The 25,747-nt window shown below is 54.2% G+C and overlaps 1 protein-coding gene across 3 annotated transcripts in view; it reads left to right on the top strand.

Moving 5' to 3' along the window:
* The first annotated feature begins 2,063 nt into the window (after window positions 1-2,063).
* Window positions 2,064-25,747, top strand: part of ZNF385C (zinc finger protein 385C) — a 68,505-nt gene continuing 44,821 nt past the window's right edge. For 2 of the 3 annotated variants that reach the window (XM_066567109.1, XM_066567108.1), the window contains exon 1: window positions 2,088-2,129. In XM_066567109.1, coding sequence (XP_066423206.1) covers window positions 2,093-2,129 — 37 coding nt within the window. In that variant the 5' untranslated portion in view covers window positions 2,088-2,092. Of the gene's footprint in view, window positions 2,130-25,747 lie in introns of all 3 variants that reach the window. The other variant, XM_066567110.1, reaches the window with a different exon arrangement.

The following is a 25,747-nucleotide window of genomic DNA, read 5'->3' as shown; positions in this document are numbered from 1 at the left end:
TATTAAGCTGTTTCTTCTCAAATTTTGCGTCTTGAATTTCTAATTTGTAGCTCAAATAAAAGCGAGACAAAAGATCATTTAGTCACTCTGCCAACAGAGGGTACATTCCTACATCAGGATGAGGCTGGAAGGGTTAAAGTAAATGAAAAAAGTGTGGAGAAGACCCAGCCCTGCCTCAGCTCCTTGGAGAGGAAGGCTACACCATCATCATCAGGCTCCTGACAGCCAGGGTACAGTAAAGTTTGAGATCCATTAGAGCGCCTGTAATTATTTATAGGGACGGAAAAAACCCCATCCTACACTGTGAAAATCAGACGGCACAGCCAACAAATGCACTGAGCTTTGGCAAAAGGGCTCTGGAAACCCGAGGTGATTTATGGTGAGCCAGGCTGAGGCTCAGTGGTGCCTCCTGGGGACCTGGCTCTGCCAGCAGCGGGGAAAGGCACTCCCGGTGTGGACAGGAGGGATCTGCTGCTGCTGGGCCACCTGCTCGAGTTCCAGCACCTCCAGACCCAGAGGCAGCTCAGACTGGGACTCCTCGCTCCTGGCATCCTCCTCCCTGGCAGGTCCTGGAGCCTCCTGCAGGCATGGAGGAGGTTTGGAGCAGCTCTGCCCCAGTTTCTGCATCCTCCAGCCTCTGCCAGCGGCAGCAGGGGGACCAATCCCACCTCTGCCTCCTGGCACCAGTTCTGTGTTTTTGTGGAAAAGCAGGGAGCAGGCAACTGCTCTGGGAGGCAGGAGCCCCTGCGTGCCTGCTCCAGAGCACAGGGCTCTTGGCCAGAGCAGCTCCCTCCCAAAGCTCAATTAGCAGTTTTTGGGAAGTGCTTTGAGCACCTCTGCAAAGTGTCCTGGAGGAGGGCAAAATGTGATTATATAACGTGTCTAGACAGCGAATTCCTCGGGGCGGGCAGCAGGAGGCTTTTCTATCTCCTCTCCTGTGTCAGCACTGTGTGGCCCCGCTGAAAGGTTCTGGGAGCTGCTAAAATATTAACAACGATGACAGCGACAGCCCAGCTCAGACTTTTGCACTTAAAATTGTTGATCTTAGCACAAGGCTGAGCGCGGCGGCAGAGGCGCCTTTGCCTGGCGGCACCTCGAGCCCCAGCTGCGATGACAGAGGAGCCAGGAGCGTCTCCCTGCCGTCCCCTCCCTCCATCCCGCCCCTTGGCTCTGCCTCTCCATCCTGGAGCAGCCGGGCATGGCCGTGGTTCTGTCCCTGCCCGCTGGACATGGGTCGGAGCAGGGGCTCTGCCATCGGCAAAGAACTGCATGTCACCTCCCTGGGGCTGTCACCTCCCTGGGGCTGTCACCTCCCTGCAGAGCCGGGCTGTCTGTGCCACTCAGGGTGTGGGTCTGAGACCTGACCCCTCATTCTCCGGGGCGCTGGTCACGCACAGCATCCCAGGACCCTGAGAAATTCGGGTGTCCTCCCCACAGCCCCGCGGTGTCACCCCCCTATGCGCCCCAAGCCACACAGCTCAGCGACCCCTCAAACCCCCCGGAAAGAGCCTGGGCAGCTCCTCCACCTTCAGTGCCACCATCCCAGCCCAGGGCAGCCGTGACCGAGGGGTGCGCGATGGGAGGATGGCCCCGAGGCGCTGGCGCCGCTGCGGGATGCGGAACCGGGATGCAGCTGCGAGATGCAGCCCCGGGATGTAGCACCGGGATGGAGCTGCAGGATGCAGCCCCGGGATTCTGCACGGGGATGCAGCGCTGGGATTTAGCACCGGGACTACAGCTGTGGGATGTAGCCCAGGGATGCAGCACCGGGATGTAGCACCGGGATGTAGCTGCAGGATGCAGCCCCGGGATGCAGCTGCAGGATGCAGCTCCGGGATGCAGCCCCGGGATGCAGCTGCAGGATGCAGCCCCGGGATGCAGCTGCAGGATGCAGCCCCGGGATGCAGCACCGGGATGCGCCGCTGCCGTTCCCCCTCCCACTCCGTGCGGCGCCGAGGGGGGGTTGGACCGCGGCGGCGCGCGCGCTGCCTTCATCCCCCCCTCCTTTCCTCCTCCTCCTCCTCCTCTTCCTCCTCCTCCTCCTCCTCCGAGAGCGCGCTCGCACGGCCGGGAGCGAGGAGCCGGCGGGAGGATGCTGCAGACGGCGGCGGAGCCGGGCGGCTGGGCAGGTAGCGGCGGCCGCGGGGCCGGGCTGTGGGCACGGGCAGTTGCAGGCTTAGGAAAGTTGCGGGAGGTGGCGGGGGATGCGCTGGAAAGGCCCCGGGATTCGGGATCGGGGCCGGGTGTTCGCCCCGCTCCCCGCGCTCCATCCCAACGGGACAGGGGCAGGGGCGGCGGGGGCGGCGGGACCCCGGCCCGGAGGGGTCAGGAGGGAGGGGAAGTTCTTGAGCGGAACTTTAGCGAGGTTCCCTCTCCGAGCGGGACCCGGTAACCCCGCCTGGTCCCGTACCCCCGGCACCGTGCGACCCCCACGGGTACGTGCGGGACCGGGCTCTGCCGCAGCGCCTGGGCATGGGCAGCGTTGGCCCAGGAGGTGTCGGGGGTGCGGCCCAGGTGGGGCAGGGGGCGGTGGAGCCGTGCTTGGGCCCCTCCGGGCCCGGCTGTGCTGTCACCGTGCGCAGCGCAGCCCGGAGCTGCGTCCCTGCTGGGATCCGGACTGCGAGAGCTGCGCTGGGAACGGAGCCGAGGCTCTGGCTGCCTCCACGGGGACTCTTGGCTCTCACGGAAAGGACCTTCAGAGAGCTGTACAAAAGCTCTTTCTGTTGGCTGTGTCTCCGGGTGGGAGCAGCGCGGTGCCCTGCTCCAGGAATGTGGAGGCAGAAGCGGATTGACCGCTCTCCCCCGGCCTTTTCCAACAGACTTCGCTAACTCGGAGCAGCAGTGAGTTATGCTGGGAGCCTTTAAAGAGTTTGCATCGGGGTGGGCAGGGCTGGCGCTTGCTCTGCCCCAGGGCAAAGCCCGCGGATGCCGGCGCAGGGACGTGCCCGTGCCTGCCCTTGGCAGCGCCGGTCCTGCTGGATGGGCGGGTGGGAAAACAACAGCTTGGCACAAGATTGGCTTGCAGAGCAAAACTTGAAAGTGCTGCTTAAACAGAGGAGATGATTCTGTGTGAAGGGTGAGGGGTCGAGAGCCTGGCATTGCCAGGTTGATTCAGCAGCGTGCACTGGCACCTTGCTGCTGGAGCTGCCCCTGCGAGGGCTGGATGTGTCTGTGGGTCCCACGAGGTATGGCAGCACTTGTGCCCTACAGGGATGAATTTTGGGTGAAAATGTGAGGCAGGAGCTGGTCCTGCCCTTCTCAGCACTTTGGCTTCACCCCCTGCTCACCTGGGATGTCTGAGTGGGGAGTGGAGGTGTTTGTGTCTGCATGTGGGGCACAGGGCCTGAAAATAGCACCAATGGGCAGTGTGTGTGGCAGCCTGCAGATAAATGAGGCTCTGTCCCGGCTGCCAGCCTGGCTGGGAGTTTCTTCAGCCACCACCATCCAAATCCACCACCAATGACTTTTTTGTAAGTGACTGCAGGTGTTTTCCAATGGGACATCCAGCCCAGTGGCTTTGCTGAATGTTTGTCACTTGGGTGGAAGGGCTCGGTGGGGATGGAGGAGCTGTGTTGGTCCCTTGGTAGCTGCCAGTGTGATTCTGCCAGCCAGAAACTCTCGTGCCCTATGCAGAGTTCAGGGCAGGGTGAGGATCCCGTGTGCTGTGGATTCTGTGCTTGCTCTGTAATCTGCCACGTGCGTTGGGAAAAGGCTGCTGTGACCCTGGATGTGGCTCTGCCTGTGAATGCACAGAGCAGGATCTGCGTTAGCAGGGCTGTGACGTCACGCCAGGCTGTGCCTTCCTGCTGTGAGCCTTGTACACCAGCATCCCTGAGCTGGCATCCCTGAGCTGGCATCCCTGAGCATCCCTGAGCTCACATCCCTGAGCATCCCTGAGCATCCCTGAGCATCCCTGAGCTCCCATCCCTGAGCTCCCATCCCTGAGCATCCCTGAGCATCCCTGAGCTCACATCCCTGAGCTCACATCCCTGAGCATCCCTGAGCATCCCTGAGCTCCCATCCCTGAGCTGGCATCCCTGAGCTGGCATCCCTGAGCTCACATCCCTGAGCTCACATCCCTGAGCATCCCTGAGCTCCCATCCCTGAGCTGGCATTCCTGAGCATCCCTGAGCATCCCTGAGCTCACATCCCTGAGCTCACATCCCTGAGCTGGCATCCCTGAGCATCCCTGGGCTCCCATTCCTGAGCATCCCTGAGCATTCCTGAGCATCCCTGGGCTGGCATCCCTGAGCTGGCATTCCTGAGTATCCCCGAGCTCCCATCCCTGAGCATGCCTGGGCTGGCACCCCTGAGCATCCCTGAGCATTCCTGAGCTCTCATCCCTGAGCATCCCTGGGCCCCCATCCCTGAGCTCCCATTCCTGAACATCCCTGATCTTGCACCCCTGAATTCCCATCCCAGAGCTGGCATCCGAGAGCTGGCATTGCTGAGCTCCCATCCCTGAGCTCCCATCCCTGAATTCCCATCCCTGAGCTCCCATCCCTGAATTCCCATCCCTGAGCTCCCATCCCTGAGCTCCTCTTTGCCTGGGGCTCCAGAGCAGCTGCTCTCTCTCACTGCCCAAGTGCTGCTAAACCCTGACAGAGCAGCAGCCTCTGCATGGAGAATTTGGGAGGCTGGTTTAAGAGTCCCAGAAGGGATAAACGTTTCTGGGAGCTGGTGGCTCACTGGCCTCAGGGCTTGGACCTCAGTGCTGGGCTGTGGAGGGGCTGCATGTCCTGGCCATGGTGGGTGAGGGCTGGGGTCTGGCTGCTCAGGTGAGGAGGTTCCATCCTGCTGGAGTGGGCTCAGGGCAGCCATCCCACGCCATGCCATGCCATGCCATGCCATGCCATGCCATGCCATGCCATCCCATCCCATCCCATCCCATCCCATCCCATCCCACCCCATCCCATCCCATCCCTCCCCACCTGCCTGTTGTTCTCTGCTCTGTTTATGGGGGTTCATGCTCTACCCGCCATTCCCAGCTATCCCAGGACAAAGTGCCACTTGGGGACAAGGACAGGGACATGGACAGAGCTCATTCTGCCTCCTGTTCATCCCCATGGGCTGCCAGGGATGTGCAGAGCCTGGAGTGATGCTGTGGCCCACCTGGCTGTGGCCATCTACAGCATTTCCAAAATTCCCCAAACACTCCTTGAGCGTTGCCCCAGCCCCCTCAGACAGCTCCTAAAGGAACCCTGGTCTTTGGGCTCTTATTTGTTGTATTTCTGGGGATCTTCCTCTTGTTTGGCTTTTATCTAATGTTCCTGGGGAGATCAATGTGTTTCTAGGAGTGCACAGCACAGGTTTGCTATTGACTGAACCTTTGCAGGGATGTTCCCAACCCAGCACTGGATATGTCACATCCTTTTACGCTGGTGAATTTCCAGGGCTAAAAGCAAACCTGCTGTGGAAGCACCAGACAGTCTCCAAAAATGCCAGACTTGCACATTAAAAGGGCAAAAATTTCCTTTCCAAGCCCTGCAGCCCTTCCAACTGCTTCTCCTCAGCTCAATCAGGACTGGAGTTTGAGTGTTCCAAAGCCAGAGCCCTCAGTTCTGCAGCTCTTTAATCATTTCTAGGGATGATAAAAATGCAAAAATGTGCTCCCAGAGCAGAATAATGAAACCCATGAGGGTCTATTTGTCAATTTAGCAACGATATTGTGATGTACAAAGGCTGTTTCTTAGTATGATGTTCTGAGATTGCCTCCAAAATAGCTCCATAATTTCTGTGTCAGAAAGCCCCTGTCAGGAATTATGTCTGTGCTCTCAAGGAAACCCAGGCTGCAGCTGCCACCTAACAACTGCTCCATTTCTCTTAGAAATACAACAATTTACTTGCCAGTCATCAAAGGGAACCTGCAGATTGAGGAGCCATGAGCTGCTCTGTGAGCAGGAGATGCCCCAGCTGTAAAAACTGCTCCATTTCTCTTAGAAATACAATTTACATGCCAGAGGGAACCTGCAGATTGAGGAGCCATGAGCCATTCTGTGAGCAGGGGATACCCCAGCTGTAAAAACTGCTCCATTTCTCTTAGAAATACAATTTACATGCCAGAGGGAACCTGCAGATTGAGGAGCCATGAGCCATTCTGTGAGCAGGGGATACCCCAGCTGTAAAAACTGCTCCATTTCTCTTAGAAATACAATTTACATGCCAGAGGGAACCTGCAGATTGAGGAGCCAGGAGCTGCTCTGTGAGCAGGGGATGCCCCAGCTCCCATGGGAGCTTCCCTGGTGCAGGTGTTGGCATTTCAGAGGCATCAGGATGCCCTGGCCATGGCTCCAGGCTGTGGGCACAGGGGGAATTTTGCTCTGCATGTTTGTGTGGTGTTCCCCAAGCACTCCTGACTTCACAGGGGCTGAAGGCACAGAGAATCCCTGGCTGTCAGAGGGCCCTTTATTGTTTTGTGTTGTTTTTTTGTTTTTTTTTTTTATATAAACCCCACCACTTTTCCCCCTGCAATGTAAACAGTGTAAATTCATTCATTGTAAACAATGTAAAATTCATTCCCCAGGATGAATCCTGGCAGAGGGGCTGGTGGTGGGCTTGGGGCCCTGCAGGGGTGGGCTCAGGAGGAGTCCTGGTCATGGGGGAGGCTTCTGGGGGAACCTGGCTCTGGTGAGAGCTCCCAGCCCTTGATACAGAACAGATCTGTGCTGCTTTGAAATGGGAGCGTTCCTGAGTCGTGATTTTCCCTGGCCTAATTATGGAAATCTTTTAATTAGTTGATAAGAAAGATCACTGGGAAATTGCAAAGGAAACATTTTGAGGTGAAGCCCTGATCTGTGCCTGGGTCTGCCTGGAGTCAGGAGCTGCCCCAGCTGCTGGACCTTGCTCAGGCAGCAGGGGCTGGGCTCGGGCTGCTGGGGGAGCTGGGCATCCCTGATGCTTCTTTGGGTGAAGTTTTGGATTCCCCTGGCCCACGGGTGCGATGCTGGCAGCTCTGTGCCTGCTCTGCTCACTCCCGGTCAGGGGATGAGCTGGGGGCTCTGCTGGGGATCAGTTTGAGCATTTCTGCTCCTGACATCTGGCCACTGCCTCTTGCTCTGCAGCAGGAGCTGTTGGATGAGGGGTGGGTTTTGCCTGTTTAAGCTCACGGGGGGGTTCTCATTTTCCTACACCCCCAGTTCTCTGAGAGCTCTGCTGCCTTGGAGCTGGGAGAATTCTGCCCTGGGGACATCTTTGTGAAACCACGTGGCAAAGGGCTAAGAGATTTTTATGGAGGATATTTTTCCCCTCATCTTTTGAAGCAGGAGAGATGTGCAAACGATGATTTCCCTCTTGCCACTTGGCTCTTGTGCTGCTGCCCTGGATGTCCCTGCCAGGACCAGGACAATGTGGCAGAGATGCCAGTGGCCACCACTGCTGGAAACCAGCAGGGAACGACCCAAACCTCCTGATTTTTGTGGATGTGGGTAACTTCTGCCACATTTTGGGGGTGTTTTTTCTGAACTTTCTCTGTCAGTTTGTGTGGTTTTGCCGCCCTTGGGTTTCCTCAGCCAGGTGCCCAGGGGGCGTCAGTGCTGTTTGTGTTGGTCGGAAGCGCTGCTGCTCCGCGTTCCTTTGAAGGGCCGGAGGCACAGAGCCGGTCTGTGCTCTTCTGAGGAGCCTCAAACGCTTGTAAGGGGGAAAAAAAAAAATCATAAAAATCCCAAACAAGGGAAGCTTGTTCTGGAGCCAGCAGGAGACTGGGAGTGGCACAGAGCCCTGCTGGGCTGGGGCAGGGGCTCCCCCCGGGGCAGGTTCCTCCACCTCAGAGCCCTCCCAGCCAGAGCTGGGTGTGCTTCCTCTCATCCAAAGCCAGAGCCTATAAATATCCCATCTCCAAATTTTCAAGAAGTATTAGGAACTCTCCAGGCTTATTTTTGAGGGCTGTTACGAAAGGGTTTTAGAGGATTAAAGCTCTCCCAGATTAATCTGTGCTCAGCAAGGGCAGTGCTGGCACCCCAGGCGTGGGATGCAGGGGGTTCACCATCAATCCTGGGCTCCCCGCTCCCCATCTGACTGGGAAATGGGGCAGCTGGACTGGTGGGAAGGGGGGAACACTCCCACAGAGCCATATTCCCCATCCCCAATTTCTCCCAAGCCCCCCAGACCTGCCCAGCATCTGTAGTGCTGCAGGCTTGCATGGGTCAATGTAAAATTTCTGCTCCCCCTGGTTTCCAGAGGAGGTAATTAGCCAGCAGGTGTAATTAGCCAACAGCACTGGACTGTGGGGCAGCGGGAACACTCCCACAGAGCCATGTTCCCATTCCTCACTTATCCCAAGCCCCCCAGACCTGGCCAACATCTGTATTGCTGCGGGATTGCACGGGTCAATGTCAAATTTCTGCTCCCCCTGGTTTCCAGAGGAGGTAATTAGCCAGCAGGTGTAATAACAATTCAATAAGTGTGTCAAAGAAGTGAGCCAGTCGTGGTGTAGAGCACGCTGTGCCTTTGGAGGAGTCTCCCAAGGGCTGGGCAATGCCAGCTGGGAAAACAGCAATTCCCTTGTCCAGGCTGGGGTCTGTCCATGCTGGGTCTCACTCCTGGCCAGGAAGGGACCTGGGACTGGCACTGCAGGGCTCACACCTGAGCCAGGATCTCACTTTCCTGGCCAGATGTGGAGGGAGATGGGGACTCATGTGCCCCATGACCATGGAAGGCACAAAGCAGCGCCAGAACCCCTGGGCAGGATGGGCACAGACCAATGCAGAGATGAGGCAAAGGGATTTAGAGACACCTGGCAGCCACCTGCACCTGCTGCAGTGCCAGTGCTGCTCCCACGGGCATGGGCGCTCTGGACCCTCCCAGGGAAGTGCCAAGGTGAGTTCTGGTGGCACAAAATCGTCTCCAGAACCTGCTGGCTCTTGGCATCTGCTGGGAAAACTTTTCAGTTTGCCCTTGGGAGCATTTCTCCTCCTAGGGACTTGGGCAAACCCTCTGGCAAGAGCACAGTGGTGCGTGGCAGAGATGCTGGCATTCAGCAGGATGCCCTGAGAGCCCTGGGAGCAGCTCCCCACTGCCCACCCACCCCCAAGGAGCTTTTCCTTCTCCCTCCAGGGACGGGAACCCAACCCCTGTGCGGCCCCAGCTGGCTCTGGGGTGGCAGATGATGCAGAATCCTTGGAGGGTCAGGGTGATGAGATGCTGAGGTACCAGGCAGGGTCCTTACTAGGCCTGTGGAAGGTGGTCTCAGGTCTTGAGGGGCTGCAGAGGGTTGTGCATGGCCCTGCTGCCCCCAGCACAGGGATGGGCAGGGCAGGCAGGGTCACAAGGAGCCTCTGTGGAGGATTTGGCCTCTCCCTGCCTGCCCTGGCTCCAGCAGGGCTTTGATGGGTGTAAATCAGTAACAGAGAGCAGGAAATCCTGCAGAACCCAGACCCTGCTGACCCTGTCACCCCCAAACCCCCTCCTGCAGTGGGATCAGGCACTGCCCACTGCCAAGCTGGGTGCCAAAATTCCTGCCTCTCTTCACCTGCTGGCAAGGCGTTGGAAGAGGGAGAATTCTTGAAAACATAAACCAAATAAAATTAGGTCTTCTGGTAAGGGATTAAATGGGGGCCCTCAGCTGTATTTATAGAAGGTTCAAAAGTAAATCTGTTCCCAGACTGAATAAATATTTTGCTCAGGCAGGCACGATCTTCAGTTCATCTCTCTTGCAAAGACTTGAGTGAGAGGGGAATTGATTTTCTCCAGCCTGAACAAGGCAAGCGCCTCTCAGACCCAGATAGGGAGTGAAGTCCCATTATCGGCTGAAATGGGGAAGCAGCTGGGAAATCATTAAAGAGAAAGCAAAGACAAAGCTGCTTTAAGGAGGTGACAATTCGCTGTCCTCCGCAGACATCCCTGAAGCTGCTTTGGGGCAGTGCTGCTCTGCCCCCATGAGAGAGTTTGGTGGCACTTTTTGGTGACATTTTGCAGGTGTCCGTGGGAGATGGGAGTGGCTGGCCCTGGTGGCGTTGGTCATTGTGTGATTGCACAGATCCTGCACAAGGGATGGCATGGGGGGATGTCCTGGTTTAGGGCAAATTTGGGAGAAAACCTCCAAAGGGGCCCTCTCCAGAAAGCAAACCCACACTGCCCCTTCCCACAACCGGGTTGGGAAGGATTCCTTGGAGAGAAGTGGAAAGAACCTGTTTATTTACCAGGCACAGCACCCCCAGCACACAGAATGAACAATACCAGGTGACACCGCTCTGTCACCGCTCTGACAAAGATGACAAATTCAGAAAGTCTCTCCTGGGGGTGGTTGCTCTGTTCTCAGTCCCTCCTGTGCTGGGGCAGCTGCTGCAGCCACAAGGTGCAAACTCTTGGTGTTCCCAGGTCCCAGTCTGGAGCAGGTTCAGGTTGGTCCAAAAAAAGGAAAGGAGAAACAGTCCAGGGAAAAATTTGGGCTGCTTGGCTAAACTAACTAATGAGCAGGAGCAAAAAGCAAGAGCAAAGCAGGAGCAAAGCAGAAGCAAGAGCAAGAGCAAAGTGAAAAGCCAAGCAAAAAGCAAAAGCAGCACCATGCACTGCCCTGTCTGTGTGTCCCACCAGCCGTGGGGGAGCGGCTGATAAGAAACCAAAACAAAACTTTCACTCTTCAGAGCCAGTCTTGAAGGCACAGGACATGATATCCAGCATGAACAGAACACACGGATGAGGATTCCAGCATCATAACATCACCCTAGGGCAGGCGGGACAGAACCCGCCTTCGTCCAAGTCCAAGAAGGGAAGGAGTGGAACCCCCATGTGTTGGTTTCAAGCCAACCACACAGACCACTTATGCTTCTTTGTCATGAAAGAAGGTGGCTTCCCTGGTGAGGGGGATCCGTCCAGGTCTGGTGGCAGTGCCAAGGACATTGGCCTCATTCTGCATTCCTGCATGGATCACCTGGAGGTGTGGACCCGCTGACACAGGGCTGGAACTGCTCTCACAACTCGGGTTTCTGCACTGGCAGCCTGTCATTCTGTGGCTGCCCTGCCTGTAAGGATGAGAGGAAACTGCTGGCACATCCCCAGCCTGCAGGATGCAGCCATTGGTGCTCAGGCTGAGGCAGGTGGCTCCGGGCAGAGGCTCCTCTGGCAGCGCCAGGTGCTCAGCACAATTCCAGCTCCAAGAGCTCCTGAATTCCAACCAGCACCCGGTGTTTGCAGACATTGGTTTCAGCCACAAGAGCTCAGTGCTTTGCTCTTGATCAGGGCAGCTGCCAGGACAGTGCCAGGGCGGTGTGAGCTGCTCAGCCGGGGCTCCCGGTGCTGCTGGGGCTGCCGGGGCTGCCCAGGCTCCCGGGCATATTTTGAATTGGAAGCTCAGCCTGATCATAGGATGGAGTGCCCTGCTAAGCTCGACATGGCCAATAGGAAGAGTAGGCCTAGGTTGAGGTCTGCTAAGGAGAATGGAAGGGGCAGTGGGGTTCAGATTGAGATTGCTAGAAGCAAGGCTGGTATTGGGGTTGCAATAAATAAGATTGGGGAGGATGTTGACGGTCGAATAGGCTCTTTGATAAATAGTTTTACTCCATCTGCTAGAGGTTGTAGGAGCCCGAAAGGGCCAATAATGTTTGGGCCCTTTCAGCCTTGTATGTAGCTGAGGATTTTGCACTCTACTAGCATGAGGAAGGCTGCTGCAATTCAGATTGGAGAGGGCTGTGATGAGGTTGATTAAGAGAGGGTAGTTAGTCATGGGGGATGGTTTGAGTTAGGCTAGGGAGAGGGTTTACATCTGAGACTGCCGGGGCTGCTGGGCCTGCTCAGGCTCCCGGTGCCACCGGGGCCACCGGGGCTCCCCAGCTCCCCTTGCCTTCTCCCAGGTCAGAAAGGACACAGTAAAAAGGAGAAATAAGAGCAAGCCAAAGCCCTTGGCAGTGTTTTCCAGCTTCTCCTCCCTGTTTTCCGTGGCAAGAGCACATCAAGCAGATGTTGCCTGCAGGAAGGTGCCCAGCCCCAGGTGGGTGCCTGGTGAGGGAGCGGTGGCGGTGCCTGGCGAGAGTTTGCTGGGTGAGCTCTGTCCTCCCCGCGCTAAAAAAAGGCACGAAATGAGCAAAATTATGCGCTGAGTCACTGATTGTTCACCCGCTGCTTTAGTCACCAGCGCTCCCACACCGGGGGACGCTCGCTGAGGGGGCACAAACCGAATTGTCACCGCCTTCAGTGGACGTGGCTGAGAGCAGCGACGAGCTCCTGCTGCACTCCCAGCTCCTGACACCACGCCGCCCATCCACGGCCGCAGGAGCTGCTCAATTAATGCCAGCTCCCTGATGAATGCGCTGATTAATCGCGGCCGCGTGCGGAGGTGGTGGCAGGGGACAGCTGCAGTGTCCCGTGTCACTGTCCTGGCTTCTGTCCTCCCACGGGCCCACCGAGGGACACTGGGACGGTCCCCCCCCTGCTCAGCCCCCTCGGAGGGGGCTCTGTGCCTCAGTTTCCCCTCTGCTGCCCAGTGTCCCCCACCCATCCCCGCGCTGTTTTAACCCGCCGTGCCGGAGCCAAGCGTGTGTGAAAGAGCCTGTCTGAGCTCAGGGAAGAGCCATAAAGGGCCTATTTATGGAGCTGGCTCCTCACAATGTTTTCAGACACAGCCCTCGCATGTTTTCATAACAGCAACGCCTCCGCCTCTCGCCGGCTCCGGCGGCGCGGAGCCACCCGCCGCTGTCCCGCGGGGAGCCGGGGAACCGGGAGCCCTGGCAAGGGGCTGGAGGCTGCGGGGCTTCCCCTTGGCATCCCGGTGCGGCCCCGAGGCGGCTCCAGGGCCGTGCCTTGGAGCTGTGCCCGGCACGGACACGCTCGGACCCTGGCACGGCCGGGCTGCGGACGGAGCTGTCAGCGGCCCCTCTGCCCCGGCTGCCTCATCCCCGCCTGTGTCGGGAGAATTCACCCACAAACACCGGGCTTGGTGTCCGAAAAGGAGACAGAGGAGTCCTTTTGCTGTATTCAAATAAAGGGAGAGGCCATGGGCTATTCCCCCAGGATCTCTCAAATTTTTGGAGAATGCAGCCTCCTTTTTATCCCAATTTTCCTTCTCTCTTTGCCCATTGGCTGAGGTACTTGAGAAGTACAGACTTCCCAATACACCTGGCACCAAAGATTTCCCTCTAATGCGTAACCCTCCCTTTTGTTAGGAAAATTAACCCACAAACATCAGAGGTTTATGTCCAAAAAGGAGGCAGAGGAGTCCTTTTACTTTATTTGAATAAAGAGAGAGGCCATGGGGCATTGCCTTGGGATCTCTCAAATTTTTGGAGGGTGCAGGCTCCTTTTTATCCCAATTTCCCACATTTCACTCTCTTTCCCCATTAGCTGAGGTACTTGAGAGGTAAAACATTCCCAATATGCCTGATACCAAAGATTTCCCTATAATGTATTACCCTCCCTTTTGTTAGGAAAATTAACCCACAAACATCAGAGGTTTATGTCCGAAAAGGAGACAGAGGAGTCCTTTTACTTTATTCGAATAAAGGGAGAGGCCATGCATGGGTAATTCCCCTGGGATCTCTCCAATTTTTGGAGGATGCAGATACAGCTGTGAGCTCCAGCTGCAGGCAGGCCTGGAGACCCTTGGTTTAGGTTACAATGCCTTATATACTTTTCTTTTAGTTACATTGCATTCTTTACTTTTCTTTTGGTTACAAATGCATTATATACTTTTCTTTGCTGAACATCTTCATACAGCAGAACCAATCTATACCTTAACTTTTATCTATAGCCTATCATAACTCCTGTAATTACCATATTCATGTTACTGTTCTCCAATCACTCAAAGTCAGTACATTACAGTTTAAGCCAGAAGTTGTTTTTCAGTTTTCTTGCAGTGGAAAATTCTGAGACCTTTTTTCTACTTGCAACTTTGCTGACTTGTTTGCCTGTGCTCTCTTTCTCTTTGGTAAAAACATCTTCTTGTTTGGGGTGGGTTTATCCTTTGCTGTAAGTCATAAAAACCCCTTCTAACTAACACACCCTTTGCCTCCTTGGTTATCCAGTGAGACTGGCTCAGCAATTCTTTTATTTTATGTCAAAACTTGCTTCCATCTCTATTCCTTCATCAGATTTAAAAATCTTTCTGCTAAGCACACATATCTGTGACACTTTCCTGTCAAACTTTCATCCTTCCCAACATCATGAGTCCATTTTGGAATCCCTTTCAAACAGGAGCTCTGACCCACCCGAGCTCGTTAAATAACCTTAATAAATCCTCCAGCTGCCACCTCACTGCCAGCCAGGGCTGGCTGCCCTCTGCCCTTCTGGGAGCAGAGGTTTCCCAGTCTAATTGGACACACGTGCTTCTCTCCTGACTCTGGTGACCTCCAGCACAGCCCAGGGTTCTCACACTGCAGCAGCCGGGCAGCTTCACCCCAGTGCTGCAGGAGCAGGGCTGGGGCTCCTGGGGCTGCCAGGAGCTGGGAGAAGGATGGAGAAACCAAACCATGGTGAGAGGAGGGAATGAATCCAGGCCATGCTTGTCACTGAACTGATTAAACCCGAGCTCTGAAGCTCTTCTTCTGTCCTCTAGCCAGTGAGCAGTGTATAACTTCATTACTGCACATCCAGGAGTCGCTGAGGGATGTGGGCAATTCATTATCATCTGTCCCATTTCATTTCCCTGCCTGTCAGCTCTGGCATCCTGGTGCTCACAGACAAGTCAGGGTTCCAAGGTGTGACTGAGGCTGGAGGCCAATGCTCCTGCAGCACGGATCTTGCACCCCCATCACTCTTGGGGACCCCCCCAGCACCACCTGGGGGGGCTCAGGGGTCTTTTGGCACCACCATCACCAAGCTCAGGGCTTTAGGGGCTTGGCTGTCAGCAGGGACCGCAGGAGCTGGGCGTGCAGCATCATCCTGGGGACCCCCAACCCTCAGTGAGGGGAATGCAGAGGCCAGGGATGGTTTTAACCCGGGTTCTGATGCCTCTCTTAATGATGGTGCCATGGTGCTGTCCCCTGTGGGACAGGTCCCTCCTGCTGTCCCCCCCAGCCCCAGGGCAGCAGCACTGGGTCCTGCTGGGCTCTTCCTCAGATCCTGGGGACTAATTGCTCTGCAAAGAGCATTTCTCACGAGTTTCTTTCATAAGAAACAGTAACAAGGCTTTGATTTAGCTCTTCTTTTCCTTTCTCCCTGTCTTTTTTCCCTCCCTTCCTACCCCAAATGCAGAAGCCCCTTTGATCGTGTGGGTAACAAGCATCTCTGTTTGTGCTGGGGAGTTGTCAGTGTGCTAACATGACAGCACAGTCTCCTTGTCACCTCACACACAATGAGTTATTCCTCTCTTTGCACCATCTCTGGGATAAATGACTGCTCCCAGATGGGCTTCTCACCCATCCTTAACCTCTGAGATGATCCTTGCCCAGCATGGAGTGCTGGCCACTGCAGCTCACCCAAGGCTGCAGCAAAACGTTGCAGTGGGGAACTGTCAGCCTAGCTTGAAAGCAAATTGCTTTGCCAATTTATTTTCTTTCTTGTGTATGAACATATTTTTCTTAAAGGGATGCTGTCACATTAAATATGGAGCTGCCAACTGCAGGCATTAAAAAATCATGGGTCGTCCCATTTTCCTTCCTCCCACTCTAAATTCTGAGAAAACAATAAATTGGGGTGTTCTTTTTACTTGTCACCTGCCTTTCAGCTCCAGATGCTTTTTTTGCAAACTTTTCCCAGCAGCTGGGAGGTTTGGGAGTGCCATGGAGCTGGGGGACAGGGGGGTGGCACTGGGGTGGCCCCTCCGCCACTTTGGGGTGTCCCTGGAGCTGGGGGGTCCCCAAGGGCAGAGCCAGAGCAGCCCTGGTGCTCAGGAGCCTCCCCTGCCGCCACAGCTGATAGGACTGAGCCATTTGCTGGTGAGGAAATCTTCCCCAAATCCGCCCGTGAAGGGCGCCCACGGTCAACAAGTGGACGCTGTGGTGTCGCTTTGTGTCACTCTGTCATATCTCCTGTGACAGATGCTGAAAGTCCTTTTCAGCCTTTTGTGTTCCCAAGCCCTTTTTTTGTTTTTAGGGAAGGTGATGGAAATAGTGTTTGTTGCACCTGGACGAGGTGTGTTTCCCTGCTGAGGCGGGGAAGGCAATCAGGCATTTGTCACACTGAGCAGCTTCATGGAAGTTTCTGGTGGGTCTGGCATGGGAGTGGGTCTGATCTGGTGTCAAGTGTCAGAAAACTCTTCACATAGAAGAGATCTGATTGAAAACAGGTTCCAGATGCGGCTGGGTCAATGCTTTCCCTTCTTTCTGCTGCAGGTAGGGATAAGTCTCTTGCTACTCTTGAATTTTAAAGGAAATTCTCTTCCACAGCTTCTCTGTGCTGCAGCCTCTCAGCTCAGCAGGGCTCAGCTGCCCCCCAGCCCCACCACGTGGGCTCCAGAGCCTCCCCCAGCAGGGTGTTTGATAACATTGATTTTAATAAAGCTCTGGGCTTGTTTTGATGGACAGATCCAAAGCACTACATGGATTTAAACAGATCCCATTGCAAATGTCTCTATCTGATACCCCTGGCGTGACCAGACTGCAAATGTCACTTGCTTAGCACTATCAAATATTTAATTTGCCTTGTAATAGAGGAGCCTTTGAGAGCTCCAGCTTAGGCTGGAGGTCTCCTGTTAGCCAGCAGCTCTCCACAAATTCACTTAAAAGCCAATTTCTGCCCTGAAAACCTCCTGATGCAGATGTGGGAGTGAGGGGAGCTGGGAGGGAAGAACTTCCCCACCTCTGCTGGGACCCTGCTCATCACTGTAAGTGCTCATGGTGGCTCCTCACCTTTGCCAGGGGAACATGTGGGTGGGGGAAGGAGATTGGCGCTGCCATCCCGTGGTGCTTGTGCCAATGCTTGTGGTGTTGTGCCTCCAGTGTCACCACTGGTGACACAGCTGTCCATGCCTGCAGCGGGGGTGGAGGTCCCCAGGAGCTGGCCTGGGTCTCATTCTGGATCCTGCACTTGTGGAAAATCACATTTTCTGAGAATTTCCCTGTGGCAGCTTCAGCAAACAGCGAGGGGAGCACGAGGTGCTGCCAGGGCTCAGAGTCTCCCTGGGCATCACCTGGTTCTTTGTGCTTTATTTATTTATATTTATTTTATTTTATTTTAATTTAATTTTTATTTTATTTTATTTATTTTATTTTATTTTATTTTATTTTATTTTATTTTAATTTTATTTCTTTTCTTTTCTTTTATATTTTTTTATTTTATTTTAATTTTTTTATTTTATTTTAATTTTTTATTTTTATTTTTATTTTATTTTACTTGTTTTAATTTTATTTATTTTATTTTCTTTTATTTTAATTTTATTTCTTTTCTTTTCTTTTCTTTTATATTTTATTTTATTTTATATATTATTTTATTTTATATTTTATTTTATTTTATTTTATTTTATTTTATTTTATTTTATATATTATATTATTTTATTATATATAATTTTATTTTATATATTGTATTATACTACATTATGTTATATTATTTTATTTTATTTTATTTTATTTTATTTTATTTTATTTTATTTTATTTTATCATATCACACAGTGGCTCTGTAAGACCTGGCTCTGCCCTAACCTTTGTGCTGACCACAAGAATCCTGAAGGATGCTGTGATCTTGTCAGGTTCTCCTCATCCAACAGAGATCCTGGGGACGTTTGGCCAGTGAGGGGGGGGTGAACCATGGAGCTCAGTCCTTCCTCTTCCTCTCTGTGCTCACACCTAGAGCCAAACCCTGGGATGGAATGTCTCTCTCCCTGCTCTGCTGCTTTCCCTGCGGGGCTGGGAGCAGGTGGCACTGCCCAGGTTTTGCTTCCTAGAGCAGACAGGCAGAGGAGCAGCTCTGCTCCCTCCACGGTGTCTCCTTCAGCCGGGTCTCAGCTGTCCTGAGCGGGGCTGGATCTGCTGATTCAGGGGACAGGCAGCCCTGAATGCGGCGTTAATGATCTTGATGTGCAAAGGAGAGGACAGCGGCACCGCGGGATGCTCCCTGCCCTCCCCGGAGCCCGCAGGATGTCCCAGTGCCCTTCAGCCTGTGGCAACGGGGCTGAGGGGAGCCCCACGAGCATCTGAGGGTAAGAACTGGGCATTTGGGGGGGTCAGAACTGAGGGCTGGGGGTGGTCTGAGCCCTGTGCGTGTCCCCGTGCCAGGAGCCAGCCTGCAGAGCCCTTGAGGAGAGACAGCTCCCACTAATCCTTGCTCTGATGGTTTATGGACTGATCCTAAAATGTGCCTGGCTGTGGCATTAGCAGAGCATATGTCAGGCTTTGGGGGCAGCTGGTTTGATGCAGTGTTATGAAATGCTGGAATGCTGCAGCCATGGCCAGGCCCTCCCAAACCTGCAATCTGCCTGCGTCTGCTCAGGCCAGCACACTGAAACCTCTCCTGATGCTACAGCAGCTCCCCTGGGCCACCTCCGTGCCTGGAGCAGAGCCCCCTTTGCCCTTCCCATCCCTCCACCAGCACCCAGTGCCCCTTCTTGAAGTTACACAGGGAATTCTCTGTGTCCAGCCTTCGATGCAGCCCCATTCCCCCTGTCCCCTGTCACTGAGAGCTGCTGTGAAGTGGCAGCACCCAGTGCCCCTTTATGAAGTTACAAGGGAATTCTCTGTGTCCAGCCCAGAAAGCTGCCCCATTCCCCCACCTCCCCTGTCAGGTGTGAGCACCCAGTGCCTCTTCCTGAAATTACACAGGGAATTCTCTGTGTCCAGCCCAGAAAGCTGCCCCATTCCCCCAAGTCCCCTGTCACTGAGAGCTGCTGTCAGATGTGAGCACCCAGTGCCCCTTTACGAAGTTAAAAGGGAATTTTCAGCACCCAGCCCCATTCCCCATGTCCCCTGTGAGGTGACAGCACCCGGTGCCCCTTTATGAAATTACACAGGGAATTCTCTGTGCCCAGCCTGGAAAGCTGCCCCATTTCCCCTGTCCCCTGTCAGGTGTGAGCACCCAGTGCCCCTTTATGAAATTACACCGGGAACTCTCTGTGCCCAGCCCCATTCCCCATCTCCCCTGTCACAGAGCTGCTGCCAGGTGCATCCAGTGCCCCTTTACGAAGTTACAAGGGAATTTTCAGCACCCAGCCCCATTCCCCATGTCCCCTGTGAGGTGACAGCACCCAGCGCCCCTTTATGAAGTTACAAGGGAATTCTCTGCCCCCAGCCCCATTCCCGTGCCCCCTGTCACTGAGAGCTGCTGCCAGGTGCACCCAGTGCCCGCTCTTGGCTCAAGGTGGCCGCTCCGGTGCCACCCCTGCCAGCTGGCATGCCACCCCCCGCCCCGCGTGACAAAGCTCGGGGCTCTTGGGGACCCTGCAGAGCCTCGGGCACCGGGACGTGCCCGGCTCTGCTCCGGAGGCTGCTGATGAGCGCTGATTTAGTGGCGATCGAAGCGCGTTTGAAGCGCTCGGTGAAACCCGAGCCAGGCGCCTGCAGCTCTCCAGGCACGGGGTGCGGTGCCCCGAGGTGGCACAAGGGCAGACCCGGGCGGGCACGGCCGTGCCAAGGGCAGGGCTCCTCACCAGCACAGGTAGGAGCCTCCCGTGCCAGGCTGGGGCAGCGGGTGCTGCCTTTAGGAGGGGTGGGCTGGGAATGGCCCGTGCCGGCCGTGGGGGCGCTGTGAGGATGGTGGGGGGGTCTGGGGGTCCCTGCTGGCTCTGGAGGGGGCACAGCCAGGTGTGGCAGGGCATGGCAGGGGCAGGATCGCAGGGCTGGTGATGGGATGCAGTGAGTGGAGCTGGGCTCGAGGGGCTGTGGCAGCTCGGGGGGTCCTTGCAGGTGTGGACAGGGACAATGGCGCTGGTCCTTACTCAGGGGGGTTGAGGGAATTTTGTCACAGCTCTTGGTGGCCACTTTGATGCCAACGCTTTCTTTTACTTCTGCTGCTTTTATTTACTGTTGTGTAAATGGGAGGCAAGGAAGGTGCATTCGGTAGGATGTAACCTATTGAACACAAATAAGGGTTTTTTTTTTCCTCCAGATTTCTTGCTCTCTTACCAAGTTCACGCACTTTCTGTTCAGGTGGTGTTTCCCCTGATTGCTGAATGGAGAGATCTCCCCAAAAGCTCTTGTCAGGTCCCCTCAGCTCTGTGGCAAAGGCAGTTTGGCCTGGGGGGAGGTTCTGGCCATGTGTGCTGGCTCTCTTGAGCTCAGTCCAAACAAAAATCCCACGGGACACAAGCTGGTGCTGATGGCAGGAGGGAGCACGAGGGTCCCTGCTGGGGTGGGACACCCAGAGAACATCCCTGCACAGATGTGCATGGGAAATTCTGTCCAGGCTGGGATAACAGCACTCCCTGTGCCTTTGTGGGTCTGCCCCAGGTTATTCAGGATACAGGAAATGGTATATAAATAATGGGAATGAGAATGGGAATAATGGGGAAGGAGCTGACCTGCATCAAAGCTGCTCCCTCATCAGGATTTTGGAGCTTGGCCAGAACCCCACTGCCCTGCTGATGTGCCTCATACCCAGCCAGAGGCTTTTCTGGGATGCTGTGAGGTGCTGTGGGGTGCTGTGGGGTGCTGTGGAATCCTGTGGAAGCTGTGGGATCCTGTGGATGCTGTGGGGTGCCGTGGGGTCCTTTGGGACACTGGGATGCTGTGGGATCCTGTGGGATCCTATGGGATGCTGTGGGGTGCTGTGAGATGCTGTAGGATGCTGTGGGATCCTATGGGAGGCTGTGGGGTGCTTTAGGATCCTGTGGGATGCTGTGGGGTGCTGTGGGATGCTGTAGGATCCTGTGGGATCCTATGGGATCCTGTGGGGTGCTGTGGGGTGCTGCTTCAGCACAGCGTGTGGGATGGAGCCATTGCAGTGGCTGCAGCCTGTGTTGAAGCTGTGGTTCGTGGATTTTGCTTTGCATTCAGGAGCTGAGTGAAGGATGGCCCAGCACGGGGCTCCTTCCACAAACCAGCAGCCAAAGGGACACCCCCTGTGAGCCCTGGCTCTGAGGGAAGGGCAGCAAGGAGTGCAGTGTCCCAGGGCCCGGGGAGGTGCCATTGGTGCTGCTCAGCCTGGTCACATCTGGGCAGGGGCGGGTGAGTGGCAGCTCTGCCCCATCCAGGAGAACCCTTGGGAAGATCGCCCCAAAATTTGCCACTGCTTGTGATCCTCCTGCATGGAGGAGACAAAACCTCATCGGTCCTGGGGTGGGGTGGGTGGTGGAGCTGGGATGTGGTGACCCCGTGAGCTCAGAGCCACCCTGGGGGTGTCACTCAACCTTCACCCTGCCTCAGTTTCCCTCCTGTGAAAGGCAACACCCCCCCCCATCCCTCGGCCAAAAATTCCTCGATGCTTTGCTAAAAAAGTGAAATCTGCCCCAAAGCAGGCGTCAGTCAGGGCACTGCCAGCCTGCACACGTGCCACAACCTGTCCCTGTGACCTGTCCCAGCCACCCGTCTGCGGCCCTGACACCCGAGAAGCAGAACAGGCACAGAAGAAATTAAGTGAATGAGACAACAAGTGTGTGTGCAATTAGGACAGACCTTCAAACGCTGCCCCGGGGGCCGGGACAGGAGCTGCTGCCTAATCAGAGCAACAGCAGTGCCCGTTCTAAAGACGAGGGAGACTTTGGGGATACTTTGTCCACATAATGTTCCAATTTTAGCTCTGCGTCCTGGGATGTAATTGCATTAAAAATACCCGGGGAGGGGGAGGATGCCAAGGGCAGCCGGCGACCTGCCTGGGCTGGCTGTCCCCGAGGCCCCGGCTCACATTCCTGCTGCTGATCGGCTCCCAGATCTGCTTTCCGGTCGTTCTGTTAATGGTTATCCTGGGAAAGGCTCTGTTGGCAGCCGGGGGGAACATCTCCCGCTCCTTTGGGGAAGATGAAACAGGAAAGACCTATCAATAGGATTGCCTGGCAAAAGATTTTCACAATATGGAAACTATAAGTGAGATTGAAATGAAAGCAAGCTTTGAGATCCCTCAGTTACTGAACAACTGGAAAACAATGGCATGGCCAGCTGAAGGTGATCCCCTTTTGATGGAACAACACCCTCTGCTTGCAGACAGGTCCAGGGGTCAGAGCAGACCCTGCCAGCTTGGCAGAAGGGGCCCAAAGAGGAGTTTTTAGGGTTTAAAATGTAACACAGTGTGGTAATGTAATGATTCTTATAGGCTGTGTGTAAATGCTATAGGATTTGTATCTTGTACTGGATTGGTTAGTGAGAATCAGAATATTCAACACAGAAGAAGATTTATTGTATTGTAACAGGAACTTCGTGTTCTTACCCCTTTTACTCTCTTATGCTTTTGCTCTCTTGCCTCTTTTACTCTCTCACCCTCTCATTCCCTCTCCCCCTCTCTTCTCTCAGCCCTGCTCCAAGCTGTGCCTGGCAGCTCCCAGCAGGGCCCTGCACTTGACCCTTTGCAATAAACCCCAAGTTCCTGACCTGGCTGCAGAGATCTCTGCTCTCCATCCGTCCCCACCGTCCCAGCCCCTGCACTCCTACACTGCAGCCTGGAGGTGGCCCCGGGTGTCCCCATCCATGGCTCAGCCCAAGGAGCGGCGGGGGTGGGACGGTCGGGACTGATGGAGAGCAGAGATCTCTGCAGCCAGGTCGTGGAATTTGGGGTTTATGGCAAAGGGCCAAGTGCAGGGCCCTGCTGGGAGCTGCCAGGCACAGCTCGGAGCAGGACTGAGAGAAGAGAGGAGTAGAGAGGATGAGAGGGTGAGAGAGTAAAAGGGGAAGAGCGTAAGAGAGCGAGGTTCCCGTTACAATACCATAAATCTTCTTCTGTGTTGAATATTCTGATTCTCACTAACCAATCTAGTACAAGATACAAATCCTATAGCATTTACACACAGCCTATAAGAATCATTACATTACCATCCTGTGCTACATTTTAAACCCTAAAAACTCCTCTTTGGGCCCCTTCTGCCAAGCTGGCAGGGTCTGCTCTGACCCCTGGACCTGTCTGCAAGCAGAGGGTGTTGTTCCATCAAAAAAAGATCACCTTCAATCTGGCCACACCATTGTTTTCCAGTTGTTCAGTAACTGAGGGATCTCAAAGCTTGCTTTCATTTCAATCTCACTTATAGTTTCCATACTGTGAAATTCTTTTGCCAGGCAATCCTGTTTAAATAAGGCTTTCCTGTTTCATCTTCCCCAACACTGCAGGAAGGCTCAGGCTGGGGCTGACACCCGCTGGGGAGAGGGGTGCTCACCGGGTGTGGGGGTGAATGGCAGCGTCACCGCCTTCGGTCCCCGCTGTCCCCGGTGGCGGCGCCGGGACCGGGCGCGGAGCGGCGGCGCCACCGCGGGGCTGCGGCCGGGGCTGCAGAGAACCGAGTTTAGAGCGTTCAACTCTTCTTTAAGGCTTTGAAGGCCTCGGGTTTAGGCAATCCTAAGTTTCTTAGGTGATGGAAAGTGTGAAAAACGCCAATCGCTTGTTTTTAAAATTTTAAAAGTTTAATAGTAATAAAATGGTTATAAAAATAGTAATGCAATTAGAGTAATAATGATTTGGACAAATTGAATTAGGACAATATGAGACAATAAAGACAAAGAGTTACGGACATCCAGGTATCTTTTTCTGGGCAGCACGAGCCCGAAAAAGGACCCACGTTAACAGAGGATTAACCCTTCAAAACAACAGCCTGTTGCATATTCATACACCTCATACATGATGCATAAATTGCATTCAAACACAGGATTCTGTCTGGTCATCAGCAACTTCTTCCTTCTAATCCTAACAGCGCCTTTGAGGCAGGAAGAAGTTCGTTTCTTCTGATAACAGGGCAATAAATTCTTTTTCTCTGAAAGATTCAGGTGTCCTGTGGCTGCTATCTGGTGCGAGTACCTCATTCCTTTATTAAAAAAATCCCACTAACATAGTTCTTATTTTAACTACAAACATTACCTTTTAATTACGAGACTACATTTATTATTAAAATGTTAATACAGCACTACTAATCGATACATCAAAATCCATATGGTAAATATCTGCCTAGAGCCATACGATATGCACTTTTCACAGTCAGGACTATAGGGGAGATAGGAAGGAGGGTGATGGACATGGTGGTTGAGGTGGCAGTCAGTTAGGATGCTGGCTGGTTTGTTAGTGTGTCATTGTTTGATGTGGTTTGTGGTGCGTGTGGGGAGTGTAATTGTTGTGCAGGTAAAAGAACAGGAAAGGAGGGAGAAAAGCAGGGAAAGGAGGGAGATAAGTGTGGCTGCTGGGGCTGTGTCTTGCTTAGTCAGTTCTTGAATGAGAAGTCATTTGGGCAGGAATCCTGTCAGGGGAAGGAGCCCTGCAAGAGAGAGCAGGGTCAGTGTCGGGGTCTCTGCTGCTCACAGTGACACCAGGATGTGTTAGAAAGTCTCTTTTCCCAGCCTGGCACTTGAAGAAGCAGTCAGGGCTCTTTATTTCTCGGTGTCAAGGTTTATTGTATTTTATCTATAAAAATTTTTCTCCTGCCCTGCCAAGGTCAGCTCAGTAAGACAGTCCAGGCACTCTGCCTGTCCTGGGGCAGTGTCATGTCTTTATACTAAAAACTACATGTACAATATTTACAATTACTTCCCAATACCTATCACCTGTGTTAGACAGTGAGCTTCTGCTCTAAACCAATCCAAAAGTGCCACCATCACAGCAGAAGATGGAGGCCAAGAAGAAGAAGGAGAAAGGCTGGACACACCCAGTTCCCTCCATCTTGCTTCCTGAACCTTCATACCAAAAACCCTAAAATCTACTTTTCCACCCCACGATAACTTCACTATTATTCTACTTAAAATAATGTGGCTTGCTGATCTTCATACAAAATTGGTAATTTGCTCCACGGGTGATAATCAAAACCACAGGGGCATCTTGGGCTCTGTGCCAGGGTCTCTGAGCCCCCTGGCAGGGGTCTTGGCTGCTCAGGACAGCCAGAGGGATGTCCTGGGTCCTGACAGGTTGGGAGTAGTATTGTGTTTAGTGATGGGATTTTGGTCCATGCAGGTATTAGGGTCGATAGCTTTAGGACTTTGATTGTATTTAGGGTGAGCAAAACGGTTGCAGTTATTATAGCGTATAGGTAGAAGTTGAGGAGGGTAAGTTTAGGGCTGTAGATAATAATGACTGAGAGCCTGAGAACCAAACCCTGGCAGCCTGTGGGATGCTGAGTGTTGGAGCCAGTGCCACCAGCAGGGTTTGCACAGCCTGAGCCGGAGCCCCCGGTGCGGTCGCTGCTGCCCCGAGTCCCGCACAGGCTCCATGCAGCCCTGCCCAGGCTACAGGGCCATCCTGCAGGGCACCCTTGGGTGCTGCCAGGGCACCCCCAGACTCCCCAGCCCCTGCCTTGGCCCCTTGCAGTGCCTCGGGGGTTTGTCAGCCCCAGCTGCCAGCTCGGGGCCGTAACTGGATGCCAGGGCTCGGGTGACCTTCGCGCCTCCCAGGCCCTGCTGGGTGTCCCAGCCATGCCCAGCCCGGGGTCCCTGCAAGGCAAAGGCTGCTGGAGGGCTGTCCCCAGCTGACCCCAGGCTCTCCATGAGCTGCTCTTCTCTGTGGTGTGGCTGTGAGGGTCTGGGGCTCTCTCGGGGTCTCTGCTGCTCACTGTGACCCCCAGATGTGTTAGAAAGTCTCTTTTCCCAGCCCGGCAGTCAAAGAAGGAGTCAGAACTCTTCAGTTCTCATTCTCAAGGTTGTTCATTGTTTCTTATCTATAAAATTTTTTCTCCTGTCCAGCTGAGGTCCTCTCAGCAAGACAGTCAGAGACACTCTGCCCATCTTTTATCTTTTTATACTAAAAACTCCGTGTACATTATTTACCATAACTTCCCAATACCTATCACCAATGGAAGACAGTGAGCTTCTACTCTAAACCAATCCAAAAGTGCCA

This window comes from Molothrus aeneus, chromosome 28 (genome assembly GCF_037042795.1).
Source record: "Molothrus aeneus isolate 106 chromosome 28, BPBGC_Maene_1.0, whole genome shotgun sequence".
Taxonomy (NCBI): domain Eukaryota; kingdom Metazoa; phylum Chordata; class Aves; order Passeriformes; family Icteridae; genus Molothrus; species Molothrus aeneus.
Note: the sequence above shows the minus strand (reverse complement) of the source record. Positions and strands in the feature narration are given on the sequence as shown.